This window comes from Ascoidea rubescens (assembly GCF_001661345.1).
Source record: "Ascoidea rubescens DSM 1968 unplaced genomic scaffold ASCRUscaffold_1, whole genome shotgun sequence".
Classification (NCBI taxonomy): domain Eukaryota; kingdom Fungi; phylum Ascomycota; class Saccharomycetes; order Ascoideales; family Ascoideaceae; genus Ascoidea; species Ascoidea rubescens.
In genome coordinates, this window is record NW_017962913.1 from 1354354 (window position 1) to 1375608 (window position 21255).

At 32.1% G+C, this 21255-nt stretch overlaps 10 protein-coding genes and 1 non-coding gene across 11 annotated transcripts; 5 read left to right on the forward strand and 6 right to left on the reverse strand.

The window, feature by feature from the left end:
* Positions 1-86: 86 nt before the first annotated feature.
* Positions 87-1934, forward strand: PUS1 (pseudouridine synthase PUS1; the record flags this gene model as incomplete). The annotated part of the gene is made up of 2 exons (XM_020191199.1): positions 87-355; positions 434-1934. 2 exons carry the CDS (start codon positions 87-89, stop codon positions 1932-1934), a joined length of 1770 nt encoding a protein of 589 aa, XP_020050093.1.
* Positions 1935-2130: 196 nt separating this feature from the next.
* Positions 2131-2823, reverse strand: ASCRUDRAFT_67856 (flavoprotein; the record flags this gene model as incomplete). The annotated part of the gene is made up of 1 exon (XM_020191438.1): positions 2131-2823. The coding sequence occupies one exon, from the start codon at positions 2821-2823 to the stop codon at positions 2131-2133; it is 693 nt and encodes a 230-aa protein (XP_020050094.1).
* Positions 2824-3073: 250 nt separating this feature from the next.
* Positions 3074-3301, reverse strand: PET100 (Pet100p; the record flags this gene model as incomplete). The annotated part of the gene is made up of 1 exon (XM_020190198.1): positions 3074-3301. One exon carries the CDS (start codon positions 3299-3301, stop codon positions 3074-3076), a length of 228 nt encoding a protein of 75 aa, XP_020050095.1.
* A 577-nt stretch (positions 3302-3878) lies between these two features.
* Positions 3879-4877, forward strand: MYG1 (Myg1p; the record flags this gene model as incomplete). Its single annotated transcript, XM_020190191.1, has 1 exon — positions 3879-4877. One exon carries the CDS (start codon positions 3879-3881, stop codon positions 4875-4877), a length of 999 nt encoding a protein of 332 aa, XP_020050096.1.
* Positions 4878-5253: 376 nt separating this feature from the next.
* ASCRUDRAFT_73567 (uncharacterized protein) lies at positions 5254-6564 on the reverse strand. Its single transcript, XM_020192349.1, has one exon. It carries the CDS (start codon positions 6212-6214, stop codon positions 5321-5323), a length of 894 nt encoding a protein of 297 aa, XP_020050097.1. The 5' UTR covers positions 6215-6564; the 3' UTR covers positions 5254-5320.
* Positions 6565-7985: 1421 nt separating this feature from the next.
* YAT1 (carnitine O-acetyltransferase YAT1) lies at positions 7986-10274 on the reverse strand (the record flags this gene model as incomplete). The annotated part of the gene is made up of 2 exons (XM_020194296.1): positions 7986-8188; positions 8246-10274. The coding sequence occupies 2 exons, from the start codon at positions 10272-10274 to the stop codon at positions 7986-7988; spliced, it is 2232 nt and encodes a 743-aa protein (XP_020050098.1).
* Positions 10275-11685: 1411 nt separating this feature from the next.
* Positions 11686-11964, forward strand: ASCRUDRAFT_78813 (uncharacterized protein; the record flags this gene model as incomplete). The annotated part of the gene is made up of 1 exon (XM_020194297.1): positions 11686-11964. One exon carries the CDS (start codon positions 11686-11688, stop codon positions 11962-11964), a length of 279 nt encoding a protein of 92 aa, XP_020050099.1.
* A 1821-nt stretch (positions 11965-13785) lies between these two features.
* Positions 13786-14627, forward strand: OPI10 (Opi10p; the record flags this gene model as incomplete). Its single annotated transcript, XM_020191439.1, has 2 exons — positions 13786-13816; positions 13924-14627. 2 exons carry the CDS (start codon positions 13786-13788, stop codon positions 14625-14627), a joined length of 735 nt encoding a protein of 244 aa, XP_020050100.1.
* Positions 14628-15511: 884 nt separating this feature from the next.
* VAN1 (Van1p) lies at positions 15512-17528 on the reverse strand. The gene is made up of 2 exons (XM_020191107.1): positions 17263-17528; positions 15512-17153 (listed from the first exon to the last, which is right to left on the reverse strand). The coding sequence occupies exons 1-2, from the start codon at positions 17304-17306 to the stop codon at positions 15554-15556; spliced, it is 1644 nt and encodes a 547-aa protein (XP_020050101.1). The 5' UTR covers positions 17307-17528; the 3' UTR covers positions 15512-15553.
* Positions 17529-17778: 250 nt separating this feature from the next.
* On the forward strand, positions 17779-17850 carry ASCRUDRAFT_t3. Its single transcript has one exon. It is a non-coding gene; the product is annotated as a tRNA-Pro (tRNA).
* Positions 17851-17909: 59 nt separating this feature from the next.
* On the reverse strand, positions 17910-20619 carry ASCRUDRAFT_73571 (cyclin family protein). The gene has a single exon (XM_020192350.1). The coding sequence runs from the start codon at positions 20171-20173 to the stop codon at positions 18326-18328; it is 1848 nt and encodes a 615-aa protein (XP_020050102.1). The 5' UTR covers positions 20174-20619; the 3' UTR covers positions 17910-18325.
* Between the last annotated feature and the right edge of the window lie 636 nt (positions 20620-21255).

The window sequence follows — 21255 nt, forward strand, 5'->3', positions numbered from 1 at the left end:
ACGTGCATTGACTTTGAATATTTTTTTTCGCAGTTTCTTCTAAAGAGTTGCAGTGAAATCATTTTGAGCTGGAAAATTGGCTTAAGATGACTGAACAGGATCAAAACAATCTAGAATCTATATCGGTTGGAACTAAAATAGAAAAGGACGTTGCTGTGGCTCCAATTAATTCTGAAGTTTCTACAGAGAACAATGATCTTTCGAAAGCTAGTGAATCTTCTTCAGACAAACAGCTTCTGGAGAACACCAATAAAGCTTCTAAAAGAAAATTTGCGAATGGAAGAAAGAAAAAGTCTGATAATTATAATACCGAAAGAAGAAAGAAACAAAAGTTTGATAAGGAATCGGATAAAATGTGTGTATGTTTTCTATTAACCTTGCCAATAATAACATGAAAGCAAAATAATACTAACAAGCTAAAAAAAAAAAATAGTAAATATGGGGCTCGTGAACCTGCATTAGATGAAAATGGTAATCCTATTCCAAAATCAGAAAGGAAACCAAAAAGAAAAGTTGCTGTTTTATTTGGTTATTGCGGAACAGGATACCATGGTCTTCAGTTCAATGGACCAGAAAAGACAATTGAATCGGCTATCTTCAAAGCTTTTGTTGATAGTGGTGCTATTTCAAAAGAAAATGCTACTGATTTGAAAAAAAATGGGTTTCAAAGAGCTGCTCGTACAGATAAAGGTGTTCATGCAGCAGGAAATACTCTTTCGTTAAAGTTGATTATTGAAGATCCCAATATTGTGCAAAAAATCAATGACAATCTACCTCAACAAATTAGAATCTGGGGTATTGAAAGGACCAATAAGTCATTTGACTCAAGAAAGATGTGTTCTTCTAGAATATATGAATACCTACTACCCACATTTTGTTTTTTACCACCAAGACCAACTTCGCATTTGGCACAGAAAATTAAAGAAGCAGCTGAAAAGTATCCTGGTACTAAGCGATCAGATTCTGAAGGAGATCGGTGGTGGGCAACTGTTATTAAAACTTTAGAAGAGAAAAACGTTACTCAAGAGAAAATTGAAGAGGCTCAAAATGCTATCAAGGATGAAAAGTTTGATGAAAATGATCCTAATTTTTTGTTTCTTAAAGAATTAAAAGCCATTGAAAACAAATTTCGCCGAAGTTACAGGATTTCTTCTGAAAGATTGGAATTGATTAGAAAAGCAGTATCAAAATATGTTGGGCATCATAATTTTCATAATTTTACCATTGGAAAGTTATTTAAAGACCCGTCATCTAATCGATTTATGAAATCTTTGACCGTATCAGAGCCATTTGTTATTCCTAATACTGATACTGAATGGGTTTCTATTAAAATCCATGGACAATCTTTTATGCTTCACCAAATTCGTAAAATGATTGCAATGGCTACATTTATTGTGAGGTGTGGTACTCCATTGAACAGAATCAGTGAAGCTTTTAAAGCTAAAAAAATGAACATACCCAAAGCACCATCGTTGGGACTATTATTAGAAAACCCTGTGTATGATGGGTATAATTCTAGATTGGTTGACTTCGGATACAAGGAGATTGATTTTACAAGATACGATTCACAAATGGAGGAATTCAAAATGAAAAACATTTATGATAAGATATATGAAGAAGAAATCAAAGAAAATCAATTCCATGGATTTTTTGGATTTATTGATAATTACCGTGGTGACCAATCTTACGATTTCATACTTCCAGGAGAATCTGATGTTCAAGATAGTCAAAAAACCGAAGAAGAAAAAGACAATGAAAATGATATAGAAAAAAAAGAGGAAAAAGAGGAAAAAGATGATAATAAAAAGCCATTAGAAAAAAAGAGTCCAGTTGAAAATAATTTTGATGAAAATAAAACCGTTAAAGAAAGTGAAAACTTAGAATCTGTCTCTGAAAGTGCTGAAAAGGTTGAAATAAATGAATCAAAAAATTGAATATTTTGACTGATGATACTGGTTTAAAATAAAAAAAAATAAATTTCACTTCAATTTACTTTAATTTACTTGAAACTTGCTTTTATAGTGTTACTATAAAAGTTTTTTTTTCTTTTTTATATGTTTGTGTAGTAAGAATAACGAAAACCAAAAAAAATTAAATATGGAAGGTAACCAAATTTCAAAAATCCCAATTTCAATTGTCAAGATTCTCAATTTTTAGTATCAATATATCAATAATTTCACTCCATTCCCTCATTGCGCCAACACCGACATCACCACATATTAAAGTCTTTTGAATAGGATATAACACTTCAATCCAGTCTAAATTGTTGGATATAAAATCTAGCTGAAGTTTGGTTATTGGATGTAGATACATAAAGGTGTTCATTGCGGGAGCTATTACCATTGGCTTCTTCGGGTTCCAAGATCTTATAACAGTCGTTAGTAGATTATCACTTAGTCCATTTGAAATTTTGGCCAAGGTGTTGGCAGAAATTGGAGCAATCAAACAAATATGTGCCCATTTTACCAATTGTAAGTCTAGTAAAGTCTTAGTGTTTTTAATTAAATATAGGTTATCAACTTCTCTCCATATTTTGATATCTGAGGGAATCTTAAATTCTTGATCATTCAAAAAGCTCTCTGAGGCCTTTGTTAATATTAGCTGGATTGAAACCTGAGGATTAGATTCGTCTGAGTTGTAATAATCATACAATTTCTGAACCATCAATGGTATCTTAATCGAGGCCACTGATCCCGTAGCACAGATCAATATGTGGATCTTTCCATCTTCAAAATTCCAAAAATTTGAAACATCTCTCTGCGAACGAATTGCCTCAGAGGTAGAAGCAGAATCTGAGGGAACCACCAACTGCATTGAGCCCATTTTCTGGTCTGTTTTGTGTCTCAGAACTAACTGTCGCCACTATTTCTGTCTCTGTTCGCAGTTCTGGAAGCAGAATCTTCAACAAACCGTAAAAAGCAAGAAAAGCAACGTGCACGTGTCCAAACGAGACCAGTTTGGCGGGCCCAGAGGAAGGAACAAAAGCAAATAAACCCCGATAAGAGAAAGGGCATTTATATTAAAGAACGATATGTACAGACTACCAGGCTGGGATTTTTAGACTTGCCAACAGCTATTTGGTGTTTCCACCATCATACTGATCCAAATTGTTGAGATCTATTCCGAGCTCTTCAGCTTTCTTCTCCAACCTCTTTCTTTTCTCGATTCTGGCAGCTTTCATTCTAGCCAATTCGGCTTGGATTTCGTGAGGTTCGGTGGGTATTTTGTTCAAGGTCTTTGGATCTGGCCAAAACCCAGGAACATTAAATTTTTTATCTGTATCTATACCAACATAGTACATTATACTTATGGGAGTGAATAAATAAAAAGCAAACTAGTCATCGGGTCGAAAATCGTCCAAACGTTAGTTCTTATGAAACAACACACTAGAAACAAAAATCTATTCCAATAAAACATACTCTTAATATATCAAGTTTAGCTCTGTCTAACTTGAACTTCAACATTGTGGTCTTTTTGGTGCTGGCTAATATAAATGCAAGGGATTGTCCGAATCGACGATACAAGAGATAATAGCAAAATCCTCTATCCTCTAATATCCTGATCATTACAAATAAAAAGTTCAAAAACCGGTCACGTGTGAGATTTTTTTAATTTTTTCAGTACTATTTTTTTTATCTTTGACAGATCTGGAAGTTGGCTCAGAGCTTTTATATGTTAAGAACATAATGTCTGTTAGCGAACCTCCATTAAAGAAACATAAATCTAGCAAAACTTTTCCTTCAATTGACTCAAAGACAGAACCTGAAAGCCCAAAATCCAAGCCATCTACTGAAAACAAAGTTGAAAATAGCACGATGAGTGAAGAAAAAACTGTTCTTGCTGAAGATAAAAAATTGACAAGAGAAGAAGAAGAGGAAATGTCAAAACTACGTAAAATCTGCGTTCACTCAGGCAATTTCCATGCTGACGAGGCCTTGTCTTATTATATGTTAAAACTTTTACCAAGATTTAAAAATGCACAATTATTTAGATCAAGAGATCCAAAAAAATGGGAAGAAGCCGACATTGTCGTTGATGTTGGTGGTAAATATGATGGCGTTAAATTCTTTGACCACCATCAAAGAGATTTCTACAAAACTTTTAATAATAAACACTATACCAAACTATCATCAGCAGGTTTAATTTTCAAGCATTTTGGAAAAGATGTAATTAGAGCCGTGCTAAATGATTATGATGATGAGAAAAAAATTGACAATTTGTATTTGAAAATGTACAAAGAGTTTATTGAAGCAATTGACGCCAATGATAATGGTATTCATGAGTATGACTTTGATGAACGTTATCCACCAGCTGCCAAATATCATACAAAGTGTGTCACATTATTTTCAGTGGTTGCTAACTTAAATCCCAACTGGGAATCAAATTCTACTGAAGATGATTTCTTCAAATCTTTTTTGGTAGCTAGTGATGTGATGGGCCAGCAATTTATCAACTTATTGCACAACTACAGTTCTTGGTTCAGTGCTTTGAAATTGGTTCAAGAAGCTTTTGATAAAAGATTCGAGACCCATTCATCTGGTAGAATTTTAATATTGGATAGGTTTTGCCCATGGAAAGAACATCTCCAAGAAGTGGAAAGACAAAACAAGGCTAACAACAAATCTGATTCAATTTATTATGTTTTGTTTCCCGATGTAACAAATAGTTGGAGAATTGCTGCAGTTCCAGTCAATCCAACCTCATTCACAAGTAGAAAGGCCTTGCCCGAACCTTGGAGAGGACTTAGAGATGAAGAACTTTCAAAGGCTACTGGTGTTGAAGGTTGTGTTTTTATTCATGCCTCAGGTTTTATTGGGGGTTGTAAGACAAGAGAGGGTACTTTGGAACTAGCGTCAGAGAGTGTTGAATGGAAATAATTACAATTTTAGTATCATTTTATAATTTATTGTTTTTTTTTTTATTCTTATGTTTATCATTATATTATTATCACTATTGTTGTTAAAATCTCTATTGTAAATATATCAATAAATTGAGCTTAAAACAAAAAAACAAGATTAGATAAGAAAAAGATTAATTTTTAAAATTTTAAAGCATGTGAAGGTTAGATTTAATGCGAAAACAGAAACCAATATGAAAAAAAGTAAAAAAAATATATGTTATAAAAGTCCCTTTAATAAAGGATATCCCAATAGAAGAAAAATGTAGTAAAAAGTAATCAATGCCATAACGTCAATTTTGCAATAAAGTAAAAAAAAAATTTTACATTTCTAATATCAATAAAAAAATAACAATTAAAACAAAAATAAAAATAAAAATAAAAATAAAAATAAAAATAAAAATAGTCAAAATATTGTCAGTTTCATGAAGCGGCCCAGACAACAAATGGTTTTTTAGCAAACTTTTTCTTGTCGATAGTCAATTTCCTTGACAATTTCTTTCCAAGTGAGTCAGATCTTTTAATACCAGGGCCAGTTAAAAGATCAGGAGGCGCACCACCTAGAGGACCACCTGAAAGGCCACCTAGAGGACCTGCTCTTGAACCTCCTAGTGGCCCTCCTGCTGAACCACCTAGAGGACCCTTTGGAAACTCACCTAAAGGACCAGCACCTGCAAAAGGATTACCAAGTCCACCCAAAGCCCCAGCACGACCTTTTCTTACAGGTTTTTTAACAAGACTTTTGATGCTAATTTTTAGGCCAGATGAAACAAATTTCTCCCAACTCTCGGGAACAATAAATAAACCAGAATCCTCAATAAATATTGCAACTTTACTACTTTCAATATCTTTTGTAAGCTCGGGATACGCTTGCTTTAAAGATTGAGACAAACCTGCCCAAGTTTTGACATATTGATAAGGAAATTCATAGGTGCCTTTAGTAGTATCATTATAAATTCCGACTCTAATTGGTTTAGGAGGATCTGGTTTTTTTTCTGGCTTTTTTTCTTCTGATTTTGGCTCGTCTTTTTTTTTTTCCTCCTTTTTCTTTTCAGGCTCTGCATCTTTTTTGTTGTCACCATCATTCTCCTCCTCGTCCCAAGGAACCCATGATTGGGGATATAAATGGTAAAAAGGAGTGTATGAATAAGGCATATTAGGATACATTGGATTTGTAAATAAGCTATTTCTAAAGGGGCCATCTTCTGAGGGATAATTTCCGTAGTAATAACCATTAGGAGTGTTTGGAGTTCTGTGAGTAGGAGGTAATTTGGCTGCTCTGGGTCTTCCAGTAGATTTATCAAGTAAATCAGACATTTTTAATTTGGGATGAAAATGAATGCAATGAGAAGACGTGAATTAAATAAAAGTGAATCTTGGTATTGAAAAAAAAAATTATTGAAAAACAAGATTGTCAAACATTAAGATTGCAGGAGAAATGGTGATTTATATGTCTTTGGTATTATTTAAGCTCAACAGATGGTGCGAATTAAGCCCTGGGTGGTTGCTAATAATGTTACCATCCAGTCATGTACGAAAGAGACTAAAGACTCTGTTCTCAGATGGAACCTTTCCAGGTTTTCCAATCTCTCTCCAATCTTTCCCAATCTTTCCCAATCTTTTCCAAACTCCTTCAACTTCCACTGCCTCGAGACCCTCGGGGCTGGTCTGTGCATGTTCATGCGCTGTTCAGCAGAATGATGCATTGGCTACTTCTAGACTTTTTGTGAATCTTCTTTTGATCTCCAAAACAAACCAAGTTGCTGGCTGATTTCACTTGGATTGGTGGGAGAGCTGCTGTTGTCTCGGTGAAAAAGGTGGTGCTTTGGATAATGAGGCTCTGCTGCTGCTCAGGCTGCTCAGGTGGATGTGGAGAACACTCTTCCGGAACTTCAGTGGTCATGACGCTTGATGTTCATATCAATCAATTGGTGTTTGTGCTGAGCACCATTGAAGTTTGAGAGCTGCAAAACCATGACTACCAAATAGCTTGATTTCTAAGATAAGAAGAATTCTGTTTTGATTGTTTTGCTTTTGGTGTCTGAAAATGTTTTGCCATTGAGGAAAAAAAATACAGATTAACTTTTAATCTAAAACAACTGGTTTATCAAAGCATTTTGGGTTGTTCTTTTCTTCGATTCAATGTCAAAAAATTGGGTAATTGCTCATTAATTGCTACTAGAATCAGAAAAGTACACATGGACTTGTTTTTAAGGACTCCCCGAGTAAAACAATTGATATATAATTAGACAGATCATCAGCCAACTCAAAAAGCGTTTTAATTTCAGCTCTTTAACTTGTTTTTTCTTTGTTTTTCAATGATGTAAACTATGTTTAAACCTCTTTATTTTCAAATTCTTGAAATTGTGTGGAATTTCATCTAGATTTGAGTAATTTAACCGGTTGTTTGGTTTGTTAAATGAACTGTTCAGTTTTCTTTAAGGCGATAAGACAAGATTAGAGGCTTAAACCAAAGCAAAAATTAAAAAAACTTACAAAAGAATTAGAGCAAGACAGCGGAAACTTATTTATGGTGATATATAATCATTGTTGAAAGAAAAAAAAACAATGTATTTGGTCTTTTTAATAGATTCTTTTTTTTTTTTTGAACCGATTTTCGTGGTTTGGTGGCAATACTGTAGACTCTTTGAGTTAATCAACAAGCAAAATGAAAATGAAAAGTTGAAAGTGTCAGTATCAATGTTCAAGAAATACTATCCACTTTGTTTAATTTTGATCCTGTCTTTATTCTACTTTTTTTTGTAATTTTGTAATTTTGTAATTTGAATGAAGTATATTAAACTGTATTTTGTATAGCTTTATAGGAAATAAATGTATATAATTGTAGAGTAAAGTAAAGTAAAATAACATAAAGAATCATTGACAATAAAAAGTAAATGTTTAAGAAAAGAAAATAATTTGAGAAAAAAAATTAAATATGCAGATATGAATTCTCAACAACCAAAAGAACAACCATATTTATAATTAAACAATTTGGAAATATCATAATTATTTATATAAATCACATTAATAGAATTGATAATTCATCTATTAAATATTAAATATTATTAAAACACTTAAAACAAGCTTAATATTCAGCCAATCTAACAAATTTTCTCTGTTCAACACCAGCAATTTGTTTCTTTGTACTAAGATCAAGATTTTCAATGTTATTAACGTCGTGAGTGACACTTTTAATCTTATCATCATTTCCAGTGGAATCAAAATAACCATAACCACCTAAAAGATAATTCTTGGCCATTTCAAGTTCTTTGTTGCTTGTAACAACTTCTTTACCAATTAGTTTTCCAACAGTTTCGAGACTGTTACTTCTGGAACATGAAACACCACCCATAGAAACGGATTCTTGAAGGTTGATCTTGTCAAATTTCATATTGTTTAAGTTGGATAAGATGCTTTCTTCTTCTTTAAATTCATTCCAAATTCTCTCAATTTCAATGTAGTAGGAGTTTAAGGTATCAAGGAATCTTTGTGTTTGTCTGTGTTTTGAACAGCAGCAAACAGTAATGGAATCATCTTTAATGATATAAGCTAAACCGAAACCATTTAAAGAAGTTGGACCAAAACCAAATAATCTTAAAGATGGGTTACCACAATTGGAAGTGGAGATGATGGAGTCGTTTAATTTGTCCCAACCAGCATCAGCAAAGATAGTTGGAAGGTCCTTAGAAGCAGCTTCCTTTGGAGGAGTGATAGTTTTTTCAACATTGTCATCAACAACATATCTTTTCCAGATACAGTATAAAGCATACAAGTGTCTATCTTGACCCAAACCCATTGAGCATTCTCTTGTTCTAGTGCTGTGTTTGCTACAAGCAGCTTTCAAGTAGTTGATCTTTTCCAAAGCAGTTGTGTTAGCTTCAAAGAATTTTTTGACGAAATGGTTTGATTCGTTTGAGACAGTTCTGATGGCTTCAGTTCTACCATGTAAGAAACCCTTTGTCATGGCAGGTTCATAGGTACATTCGACTTTACCGTAAAGAGCGTAGTAGGTGGCTTGGAAGGACATTTGAAGAAAAGCATCGGGAGACATGCCCATTTTTTTGATTTTATTGGCACCATAGTGTTTAAATTCCAAGACCTTGAATTCGTTTTGTTGGATTAAATCGGATAACCTTGTTTCAGCGAATCTTAAAGCAGACGACAATTCTGAATCAATTTGCCAATCCAATTTTCTTGGGGTGACAGTGTAGTTTGAGATGAGTTCGACGTTGTTTTTTCTTTTCAAGATTGAGCTTTGAGTGTTTTCGTTGTCAGGCCATAAGCTTGGAGCGTTTTTGTTAATTGCCTTAGCGAAACCTAGAATGGAGTCTGTGTAGATATCAGAGACGAATCTCAAGACGGTGTGACCATCAACGCCAGTATGTTCAAAATTGATACCGGCTTTAGCGTTTTTAGTAACGATGATTTGGATTTTGTCGTACCATCTGTTGGTACAAGTACCTACTTGAACACCATTTTCCAATTTGGATAAACCACACAACATGTTTTTTGAGATTTCAGGTAATGATTCTAATTCAATGTCGTCAAGACAGACGATGAATAAAGCGGAATCGATGATTTTTAAGATATTGTGGTTGGTGTCATCGAAATTTCCATGATCGTCGTAATCGTTGGATAATTTGTTTCTAATGTGAGCCCATATTCTTCTATTTTCAGTTGTGAGAACACCAAAGCTTGATTTTGCAACATCAGTGATAGAGGTGTGGGAACTGTCTTCAACAATGGCTTTGAAATTAAGCATGATGTCAGCTTCGGATAAGAGCAAGTTGTTGTCATTGTCGAGAACATCGAACCAGTAGAATTGGGATCTGCTAAGAACAATAATGTGGTTTGAGAAATTGTCAGTTTGCATAACACAACCATCTGGAGTTGGGATTCTTGCAGTACCGAATAATTTTGAGTATTGGTACATACAAAGAGCTCTGTTGTTTCTTAGTTTGTCAATAGGTAAATTTTCTTTTCTAATGGCTTTGATGAATTTCAAGGAGGAGGTGGTCAAGGAGGCAGCTCTTTTGACCTGGTTGCTGTTGTTGATTGGGGTTGGATCATCTTCGAGCAAGAAAAAAGGGTTGAGGTTTAAAACGACAGGAGAGTCGTAATTCAAATAGGAGTCATACCAAAATTGTTCAATATAGGAAGGTTTGTCTTTTGAATAATCTCTTAATTGATCATCCAAATATTTGGAGAGAGGGCTGGTGTAGAAATCATTAACAGCCTTTTTGGTGATTTCGTGTTCTTCCTTGGTTTGTAGAGGCTCCAAGACTTCGAGATATCTGGCACAGGTATCTTTTAAATCTGGAATTGGTAATTTTTTGATGGAGTCTTGATATTGAAAAGTTGTTTCGGTCGTCATATCAGCAGAGTGTATCAACAAGGAATATCAGCAGGAAAAATAGAATAGTAAAGGAATAAAAGAGAATGGGAGCGTTGGTATTGCTGTTGAGAGTTGAGAGTTGAGAGCTAGAGTAGAAATGGAAGAGAGAAAGATAGAAGATAACAAAGAATATTTATATTATTGTAGAAAGCAGGAAAAACGGACTACGGCAGAAGCGAAGATAAAAGAAATGCAAGAGTATATCATTGAAATATAATAAAATTCACAAACCATCTGCAGAAGAGAGCTTTGATAGCTGGGTCGAAAAAAGAAAAAAGCAATAACCAGAGAGCATTTGATTCTTTCTGTCTTTATGACCATACTTTTCTCGAGCCGGCTGCTTGTAGAGGCAGGTTCATGCGGAAGAACGCGGAGATTGTAGCATTTGTGCTGGAGAGAAAGAGCCACAGCGACGGGTGCAGCGCTCGATATGCAATGGGGCATGGGCAGTGGGAGAAGATGCGCGCTTCCAGATCCGTTTAAAGGGAGTTTTTGCAGCGTTTTTCCTTCAGTCCGAACATGCGTGCTTCCATGGCTGGGGTCACTCCTGGCCTGTAAGGGCTTTTGAGGCTGGAGCAACACTGAGCACCAAAGCAACACTGAACCAGGGCTTCTCTTGTCGCACCTCTGGGTCTTAGCAGGGAAGGATTTCTGCTGGAGGAGCTGGGGGTATGGCGCTACAGGTCCTGGGTAGTCTGGCTGTTCCTAGTTGTTCCTACAGGCTTGCAGAGCATTTGTGGTAGTGAGTATCGCTGGAGCATCGCTCTCTTCGATGGCCCTCTGCCGGATGAATAGTTCCACAATGGTTTCTTTTTGGCTGTGGCATAAGAAGCTTGATTCTGGCAATGGAAATATTTACAGACTAATCCATCCCAGTTACCATGATTGGATTCTGCTCATCGCCCATTTGCCAGTTGCTCACACCCATGCAATCCAGATACCTCAATCCACTTAACGCAATCGCTGAGGCTTGTCTGATTGGCTGGTCGAGGTGTGTCAAAAACAACAATTAGGAACCAGTTTTCAACATGTGTTTAAATATGATAGAAATGCAGGATCATCTACAACGTTCTTCTCTCAACTAGTGAAATGTCTGTGTCTTGAGTGGATATTTTCAGCAACCAACACTTTTCTCGTGCCAACAAAGCAGCTATATCTCCAGATACTGCCTGCTCAGCTACTTTGTTGGCACGAGACCACCGAAAATGACCAGACTGCGGAACTGCAGCTGCTCATTCCCGCTGCTACCATCACGACGGTACTGCTAGCCGCGCCGCCAGCCGTGCACTGCGGTTGTGCACGTGCTTTGTGGGGCAGAGGGCGAACGAAAGGAAAAGCATGAGGAAGGCACCCGTAGCGGTGGCACGCTCCCATCTTCCGCCGACGAACAATGGACGTGCTGCAGATTCCCCAGATTATCCAGCTTTTCGAGACCATCCAGCACAATAGGGCAATACGTCTCAAGGCTTTTGTGCCGACAGCAGCAGAACTGTTGCAAAACGTCAAATCACAAACCCGTTGGAAACAGTCTCATCACCGCCGCCATTTCACCAATGATCTTGCTGCTCTGATTTCTTTTGAAAAGTTTCTTGCAATCTCATCTCGATCACTGTTATATCCTCGATTGTGTTCATTGATTCAATTGACCCAACTGCATTTATGTCGTTAATTCATACCCACTTGTTTCCAGTATCGGTGAACAAAAGAACAGAAAAGATTTCAAAATAAGCTTATTGAACTAACAAAAACTCATTAAAGTAAAATAAATTAAAATAAATTAAAATAAATTAAAATAAATTAAATTAAATTAAATTAAAAGAGAATAAAATAGAATAAAAGTTTTCATTAGTCTTAAAATATTCTTGGAATTGTTTAGGAATTTTGCTGCTGATCTAATTGAGCAAGTCTCAATGCTTTATTAACTCATTTGCCCCACAAATCAATCGAATTATGATATGATATTAAAAATTCAACCTCACTGCTTCATCTATCTGAATTAATTCAATATTATTTTGAATTCATTCTAATTTATTCCAATTCATTTCACTGTTTATTTTATTATTCCATCATGTCTTAAATTTATTAAAATTTAGTTTTTTACCTTTTTTTTTTTGGAACCCGAATCTCAATCAACTCACTCACTCACTCAATTTCAGTTTCAATTTCCCACTAGCAAATTCTAACTCCAGAAATTTTATTTTTAAAAATTAAAACAAAACTAAAACAACTGAAAATAATTATCTTTTCTTAATTTCTTACTCCTATTTATTAGTTTCAATCTTTTAAAATCATCTCCGTATTTCATGGGGTAAATTATGGGTTTTCGGATATATCAGGGTTGAATTTTAATCTATCTTAATTTATTACTAATAAATCCAAAATCTTCTAGTTCCAGTTCCATATTATCATAAGATTAATTACATTATTCAATTATCAAAAAAAAAGAAAAACAACTTTTCTTCTCGCTCCAATTAAAATGATACAAGGTAGGTTTTATACGGTCCCGCATTTCTGGCTTTTAATAAAAATAAACTACACATTTTTCTCATCAAGTACAATCTTCTAATCCAATTAAAAAAACTAAATATATAGATAAAAGAACAATGCTACTTGCTCGTTCAATTTCAATTATGAATTCGGTATTTAATAATTCAATTATTTTTGCTCTTTATATTTGCAAATCCAATAAAAGAGAAATCATGCAAAACTACACAGATTAACGCATAATAACGCAACTTGAAGAGTTTTTTTTATTTCAACCTGATGGATCTAGTAAACTATCAATATTAACAGTATTAATTAATTAATTAATTTGTATTCTTCAATTCAAAATCACACTGATCATATCAACTTTTTATCTACATCGATTTTAGAATAGAGAATACGGTATGATTGTATATCGTGGTGGATTATTAATTAAAAGAGGGAGAGAAAAAGAAATGGAAAAGTAGATATACAAAATGATTTTGGAAGTGGATAAGACCAAAGAAGATCAAAACTCCAATTACTACGCTCATATCTATTTCCTAAATATAATCAACAATTACAATGCTAAGAATGTCAAGAAGTATCTTTCCCATATCCATCTTTTGCACAAGATGAATTACAAGCACACGAATGATGGAAAATATGTAAAAACTTCTGCTTTTTGTTCTCGAAAAAACGTATCGATTGAAAAGCTACATCAAAGTATTTCACCCATAATGAGTATCCATCACTTTAAAAACTTCCAATCTTCTTAATTCTTTCTTGATAATAAAAAGGAAAAAGAAGAAAAAAAGAAGAAAAAAAAAACCCAAACAAATGAAAAACTTTTCCTATCCAAAATGGTTCACCATTCCACACCACTGGTTTGTTCCACACCACTGGTCTCGTGCTTTTTCACCAAATCAGCAATTTATTATCTTGCTCCTTAACAATATCATCTTCATTGATAACATTATCTATCAAATATATATCCACACACAATAAACAGCTGAAAGTTAGAAAAATGTTTGGAGTTATTTGCCCTGGAAGACAAGGTATGTTGTTTCATCTGCTTTTCCTGAAAACTGTTTGCAACTCTCTTTGCAGGTTTCATTTACAAATATCTAACATGATTTGCCTGTAATTGTATAAACTATTTTAGTTGAAATTGCTCAACAAATTGAACAATTCCAGTATCTTGTTAAAATTGAAAAGTCTTCAAAAATATCTCATATAACATTATTTATTTTGCCAGATATCCAATTTGATCCTAATTACTCTGCTTTGATTTATTTTAATTTGGATCATAATAATATCAATTCCACCAATAGCATAATTGCTAATTCTCCTAATGGTAATTTTACATTATTTGGAAGTTTATCATTAGAGAAACCTTCTGCGATTTTCAAGATCAATTCCAATGCAAATAAACAAATTCAAAATCAAAATAGTTTGACTCAAATTGATGATGTAGACATGGATTTGGATAATTCAACTTCAAATGTTAATTTAAGCTCAAATTTTAGTAATATCAATAATATTGGAATTATTGATAATTCGTATATAATAATTGGAATTTCAATTTCACCAAATTCCGAAGCTATGAATTTATTGCAACAGATGAAAAACTCGCAATTAAATCAACCCAAATTGTTAAATGACTCAAATCAAATTTCAAAACCAAATTTGAATAATGAGGAGATTGAATATTTATCTAACAAAATTATATCAAATTGTTACAATTATCTAAGTGGGTTTGTTGACAATAATGGGAAAGTTTCAATAATGAAATTTAACAATTGGTGGGATAATTTTAAAAACAAGTTAAAAAACAATCCAAATTTTTTAACTAAACCAAGTGATTGATTTTGTTTTATGTTTTTCAATAATTTAAGTTTTTTATTTTTTTTTATTTTTTTTATTTTATTTTATTTTTTTTTTATTTTATTTCATTTTGTTTTATTTTATTTTTTGTTGATATTTCAATTGAATTTGCTATTTAATTTCTAAAAAAATTTTAATAAATTTTTAATAAACTAGAGTTTAATAATTCTATTATGAATATAACGAAATGTTATCAGAATAAGAAAGAACGAAGTAAAAATAAATAGTGAAAAAATAATTAGTATTATTGACCCAAAATTTAACAAAAGTAGAATAAATAAACAGGAAAAAATGGATAAAGAGAAACAAAAACAAAACTTGAACAAAATGTAAAAAACGGCAAAAAATAAAAATAAAAATAAAAATAAAAATAAAAATAAAAATAAAAATAAAAATAAAAATAAAAATAAAAATAAAAATAAAAATAAAAATAAAAANAATAAAAATAAAAATAAAAATAAAAATAAAAATAAAAATAAAAATAAAAATAAAAATAAAAATAAAAATAAAAATAAAAATAAAAATAAAAATAAGACAAGATATAAAAAAATAAAATAAAAATATGTAGAACTTAATAAAAAGAAGTAAAAAATAATAATGAAAAATAAAAAGAAAAAACAAGCTGTGAAAGAAATAAACTTATTTAAAACTAAGAATTTTATTAAGATTAATATTAGCTTATTTGAGGAATGAGATCTTCTATTTTTTTTCAATTTTTTTCCATTTTTTTTTATATAAAATTGATTTGAAAGTTATATGAAGTTAAAATATGTTTTTTAAAAATAAAGAAGAGAAATAAAAATTGGAACAAATTGAAACGAATTGTAATGAATTGGAATGAATTAGGATGAGATGAGATAAACGGAAGAAAAAGCAATAAAATTGATTAAAGTTAATTAAAATCGATTCTAATTAACTTTGTCAGCAATTTTTTGTTGTCTTCTTTTCTTTCTTTCTTTTCTGGCGATTTCCTGTAAATCATCTTCACTTGGTTCATATATATGCCACACAGTGTAATGAGGCAAACCACCTACTTTAAAACCAAAATCTTTTGTCATTTTACCAAAAGCTTCAGTTTCAGCATGATTTTTATAGGTGAAAGCTGGAAAAGTAACACCTTGTCTAAAGATTCTTGCTTTGGCTAGGATAGAAACACCACCAACACCATCCATATCTACCAATTGGTCAGGATTACCATCTGAATCTCTTAAATAAGCCAAATGGACTCTCCAAGTTGGATATTCAGCGTAGCCTTCGACTATAACATCATCTTCTTGCAAAGTTTTGGCCAATTCTAAACCCTGTTCACTTTCGATCCAGGTATTTAAATCATAAGGTTGTTCATTACCTAAAAATTCTGGAAGAGGTCTCCAAACGTTTGGCACAACGACATCGTAATCATGTTTCATTAAATCTTGAATAATTGAGCTGGAACTTTGTTCAATATCAGCATCTCTCCAATAAACCCAGGAATGGTAGGGTTTTAAGGAAGTAGATACTAACCAATTTCTTGCTCTGCCCATTAATTTTCTTCGAATTCCTTGGACTTTGACATCGTGCCTATCAGAGAAACCTTGACCTATTACTTGGCCGAAATCTTTTCTAAAAATTTGAACGCTTCTAAATGGATTATTAAATTCAGAATGATAAGGTGGTTTAAAGGCGTTTTGAATCTTTTCAACATAATCAGGGTCCATGTATCTTAGATATAGATCGTTTGTACCTCTTAATCTCCTATTTCTTTCTTTTATAAGATCATCTTGTTCATTTAATAAGCTCATAAGGGTCGAATTTTGTAGATGCATTGTATACTCAAATAAAGTATCAAGTGTTTTATCATTTTCTGAGCAATCCGAAACAAGAAAAGCTAGATCGATTAAACGGTGAGGATAATCCAAGTCCATGAGATGTTTGAACATGAGAGGCAAGACATGTTGAGCATTTCTTAGTGGAATACATAATAAGACTAGTTGATTATTATCTTTTCCAAAGGGAGAGCCTTGAAAATCATTTAAATCATAATAAGCGACAGTATTACGATAAATCTTTTCCAATTCTTCATCTTTTTCTGAGTTTTCTTTGGACCGATTATTCTGAGACTGACTATCTGGAGATTTATTATTTGAATCATTATTTATATCATTTTTATTATTTATGATCTGATCTGATGTGACGGTATAGTGGTCATAATCATCATCATTTTTGTTATTCTGAATTGCATCAGTATTTTCAATGTTATCATTATCATTATCATTATTAATATCATTGTTATTATTTTGATTCGATGTTTTAGATGAATCAGGGTATCTTAATTCATTGTCATTTTTTTTAATATTTATATCGCTAGAAAATTTGTCTTTTAAAATTTCGCCCAATTGATCTTTTTTGTCCTTACGAAAAATCAATACTAAAAGAAACAATATTATTATCAGATATACAATTTTGGACAAACTAAATCTTTTGTACTTTTTTATGGGCCTAAACTTATCAGTTTCCGACACATTGGTGCTTTGACGAGTTTGCAAAAAGTTAGAACAGAGAAATCTCGAAAAGAAATTGGAAGTGGTTGAAACAGATTTGGGAAAAAAAAAATTCAGATTGGGATTGCGATACATACTAAGGTAGGTCTGATTTTTTGTTATAAGAGTCTCTTAGTCTCATTGTGGGTGATGAGAATATGTGTCAAAACTGCAATTGCAGAAGGTGCCGAGTGATTAGTGATTTGTGAGAGATGGTTAATGAAAAGTGTTTGAGGAGTGTTTCGCAACTGATCAGAAAGACCACACAATCGAATTCAACAAAATCAATATAACAAATAACAGAAAGCAAAAAACAGTCAAAACCAGTGTAATGAAGGAAATAAAGAGAATACAGAGAATACAGAGAACAGAATAACAGAATAGCACTTTCTAAGCTCCTACAAACACAATCGCTGGAAAAATGTCGCCCAGGCCAATCAGGTCTAGACCCGTGGAGAGACCCAAACGTGTTAGTCACGCGATACAAGAGCCAGCGGGAGGGTGCCACGCGCTGCTGCGTTGAGAATGCTGCACAGACTGCATACGCGTTGCTAGAAAGGAAAACCATGCAGACGGGTCAAAAAACAGAGACTGATCTTATCTCGGTGTAAACAGGCCGTGTGGTCTAGTGGTATGATTCTCGCTTTGGGTGCGAGAGGCCCTGGGTTCAATTCCCAGCTCGGCCCTGTTTTTTTGTTCCCCCTCCTCCAACAGGGGTTTCAATCGGAAGCAAGCGCTGTTTTGGTGTTGGAGACAATTCTGTGGTTGAAGGAGAAGGAATGACGGAATGACTATAGATGGAAGGTATAAACTGCAAAAACAATATGAAAAAATGGCGATTAAAATTAAGTGCGAGAAAGGTGGAACTAAAAATTAAAAACAAAACTAAAAACTGAAAACAAAACTGAAAAAATTGGAAACTAAAATAAAAGTTAATTAATAGTGTGGTAACAAAATGAGCTATCAAGCATTATGTGAAAATTAATTATTAATGATAAATTATTAGATATCCATCCAATAACTATTGAATTGAAAGGGTATAGTGTCATATTGTTTTTTGGATTTAACTGTAACCAGTGCAATATGATGTGATAGAGCTGTAAAGCAGATGAGTGCAGTTTAGTTGGAACAATTGAAGCAATTGAAACCAGGTGAATTCAATTATTGACATTCATCGACCATCTTGATCCAGTCCTGAACAAACAATGATGTCCTTTTATATCTTTTCTCAGCATATTTTTCAAAAATTGCTTTGTGGTTTTCTTTGGCATCGCGACAGCTATGCAATAACACACTTGCTAATGGTTTCAATTGCTCTTCTGTATATCCTGAATAATAAATGTGAGCAGAGGTCCAGCCTCCTCTGTTCAAAACAAATCTCGATAAATAATGCGATCCTGCTGCCAACCAACTTGGTAGCGATGCAACAAATCTATAATCCATTATGCTGATCTCAAGGAAATATTTTGCTAGCGTTCTTGTCTCATAATCGTATTCATCTGCCTTTGATGTTCTTCTTAAAAATGACATTGGTCCTGGCCATCCCATTTCAAAATTCAAAACGTTGATCATGAACTTTTCTGCCTGTAGTAATTCATCAATTGAATATGCATCATCAACCATATATGCAATTTCCTGAACTGATGGACAATTAACTTCTTCGTATTTAGCTGCAATGAATAACGCAACTGCTCCAACCAATTGAAATCTGCTTAACGATACTCTTCTTTTAGATAAAAACCGATCAATATAATTCACTGCTAAAAACAATGTCTCAGCCAATAAATTAAATCTTCCATGAACCTGAACAATCCAATCAACTAACAATCCCCTCATATCCCATTCAATTTCAACTTGATTATCCATATAATTAGCGTCTGGTTTTAATTTATTTTCCAAATCATGCAAGTAATTATAAATTTCTGGAGCATATTCTGCTACCATTGTTGGATCATAGGTATCATCGTCACTCATATCTAGTGATTCATTATAATAGTATTGGAATACAGAATATAATTTATAATCGTTCTCTTTAGAGATTTTATGGAATAATGGATCAGGACAAATTTTATCTAATAATTTTTCATTTTTGTTATTATTATTATTGTCATTATCGTTATTGTTATTGTTATTGCTATTCCTATTTTTTTCATCTATTTGGTCAATTTTTTCTTTATCATTTATATTGTTACTTATTGATTTATATACATTTGGATTTGAATCTTGAGTTTGATTACTAGATAATTCACTATCGGTTTCACTATCATTATCTGTATCGATATCATTTGATGATATACTGTCTTCACTATCGCTGTATTTACTGTTATTGTATTTCTTATTATATTTTTTTAAATCTTCGTTTTCACTATCATTATCATTATCATTATCGTTATCATCATCGTTTTCTACATTATTTTTTCCATCATTATTGGAGATTGAAATTTGGGTATTTTTATCAATTTTTTGATAATTGTCATTAATTAGGCTATCATTTGGATTGTAATTTTCAAATTGAATATTATCATTTAAATAAGGAAACTTTTTAAAGTTGGACGAATTTTCAATATCATTATCGATATTATCGATATTATCATTATCACTGAGTGGATCGATTTTTTGATATTCAGATAAAAAAGAAATGTTTAGATCGGTGTATTTATATTGATATTGATATTGGTAATTGTTTTTCAAGATTTTAGTGTTATTGTTACTAATTTTCAAGATTTTATTGTTATTGTTACTATTTTCAGTTTCATTATCAACGAATACTTGAATTGTGTGTTGTTTTTTGCTTAAATGGGTATTTAAATTTGTGGTATCATTTTTATTTAATAAGAATGATTTAACGTTATTTGACACAGTATTTAGAGCTTTTCTCTTTGGGATTTTAGGAATTTTGTTGATTATATTGTCATGGTTAAAATTTTGTATGTTAGAGGTATTGGAGGTATTGGAGGTATTGGAAGTATTCGAAGTATTCGAGATAACTTGGGTAGTTGATTTATTCATTATTATTTGGGTATTATAGAGTGATAAGATTAAGAGGTAATAGGAAAATGAGTGAATAAAGGAATGAATTTTGTTAATTGATGAGTTAATTAAAATATAATATTATGAAAGACATATAATGATTCTGTAGTATAATTATTTGATGGTTTAGTGGTTTAGTGGTTTAGTGGTATATTGTTTTAGTGGTATAATATGGTATGGTATGGTATGAAATAGTAAAGATAAAGATAAAGATGAAGATGAAGATGAAGATGAAAATGAAAATGAAGAATTGAGATTAAATAGATATACGATTGGATAAGAGTAATAAAACAGTTTGAGAATAAGAATTAAGAATTAAGAATTAAGAATTAAGAATTAAGAATTAAGAAATGAGATTTGAGAAATGAGAAAAATATTGAGAGGATATGATTATGAGAATAAGAATCAGTAAGATGTCGTTTTAAACAATTGATATGAGATATATAGAAGATAACGAATGAATTTTGAAGCTTGTGGACATTAATTATTAGTTATTAATTAATTAATTAGTTAATTAATTAATGAATTTATTGTAATTTGATAGTATAATTTAATTATGAGATTAATAAAAAGAGGAAAGAAGAAGAGGAAAAGAATCTCTTTTAAAGAGAAAAAATACAATAAGAATAGAATAGAATAATAAAGTAGAATTCAAAATAAATAAAATAAATAAATAAGTAAATAAATAAATAAGTAAATAAATAAAGATATATATATAAATAAGAAAATAAGTAAATAGGTAAACAAATAACAAGTGAAGTGAAAGAAAAAAAAGAATTTAAAGAGACAAAAACCTCATTTTATTCAATTTATTCAGTTTATTCATTTTCTAGAAATTATTTTTAAATTTTGACAAAATTTTGTTAAATTTTTGTTAAATTGTGATTAAATTTGTAATAAAATTTTAGGATAAAATGATAAAATGATAATAAAAATTTAATGGATTGTAACTTAAGCGTGATTGTTTTGAATTAGCTCTATGTTGAAGTAAGGTTGAATAAGTAATGGGAAATAGAGAATAAAAGTTATTGAAAGTTAGTGAAAACTAAGAAAAATGAAAA

Coding starts and splice junctions, on each gene's coding strand:
- ASCRUDRAFT_73567 (XM_020192349.1), bottom strand. CDS start 6,214: ATGTCTGATTTACTTGATAAATCTACTGGAAGACCCAGAGCAGCCAAA.
- VAN1 (XM_020191107.1), bottom strand. CDS start 17,306: ATGAGACTAAGAGACTCTTATAACAAAAAATCAGACCTACCTTA. Junction 17,154..17,262: donor AAAAAATCAGACCTACCTTA/GTATGTATCGCA, acceptor AACTCGTCAAAG/CACCAATGTGTCGGAAACTG.
- ASCRUDRAFT_73571 (XM_020192350.1), bottom strand. CDS start 20,173: ATGAATAAATCAACTACCCAAGTTATCTCGAATACTTCGAATACTTCC.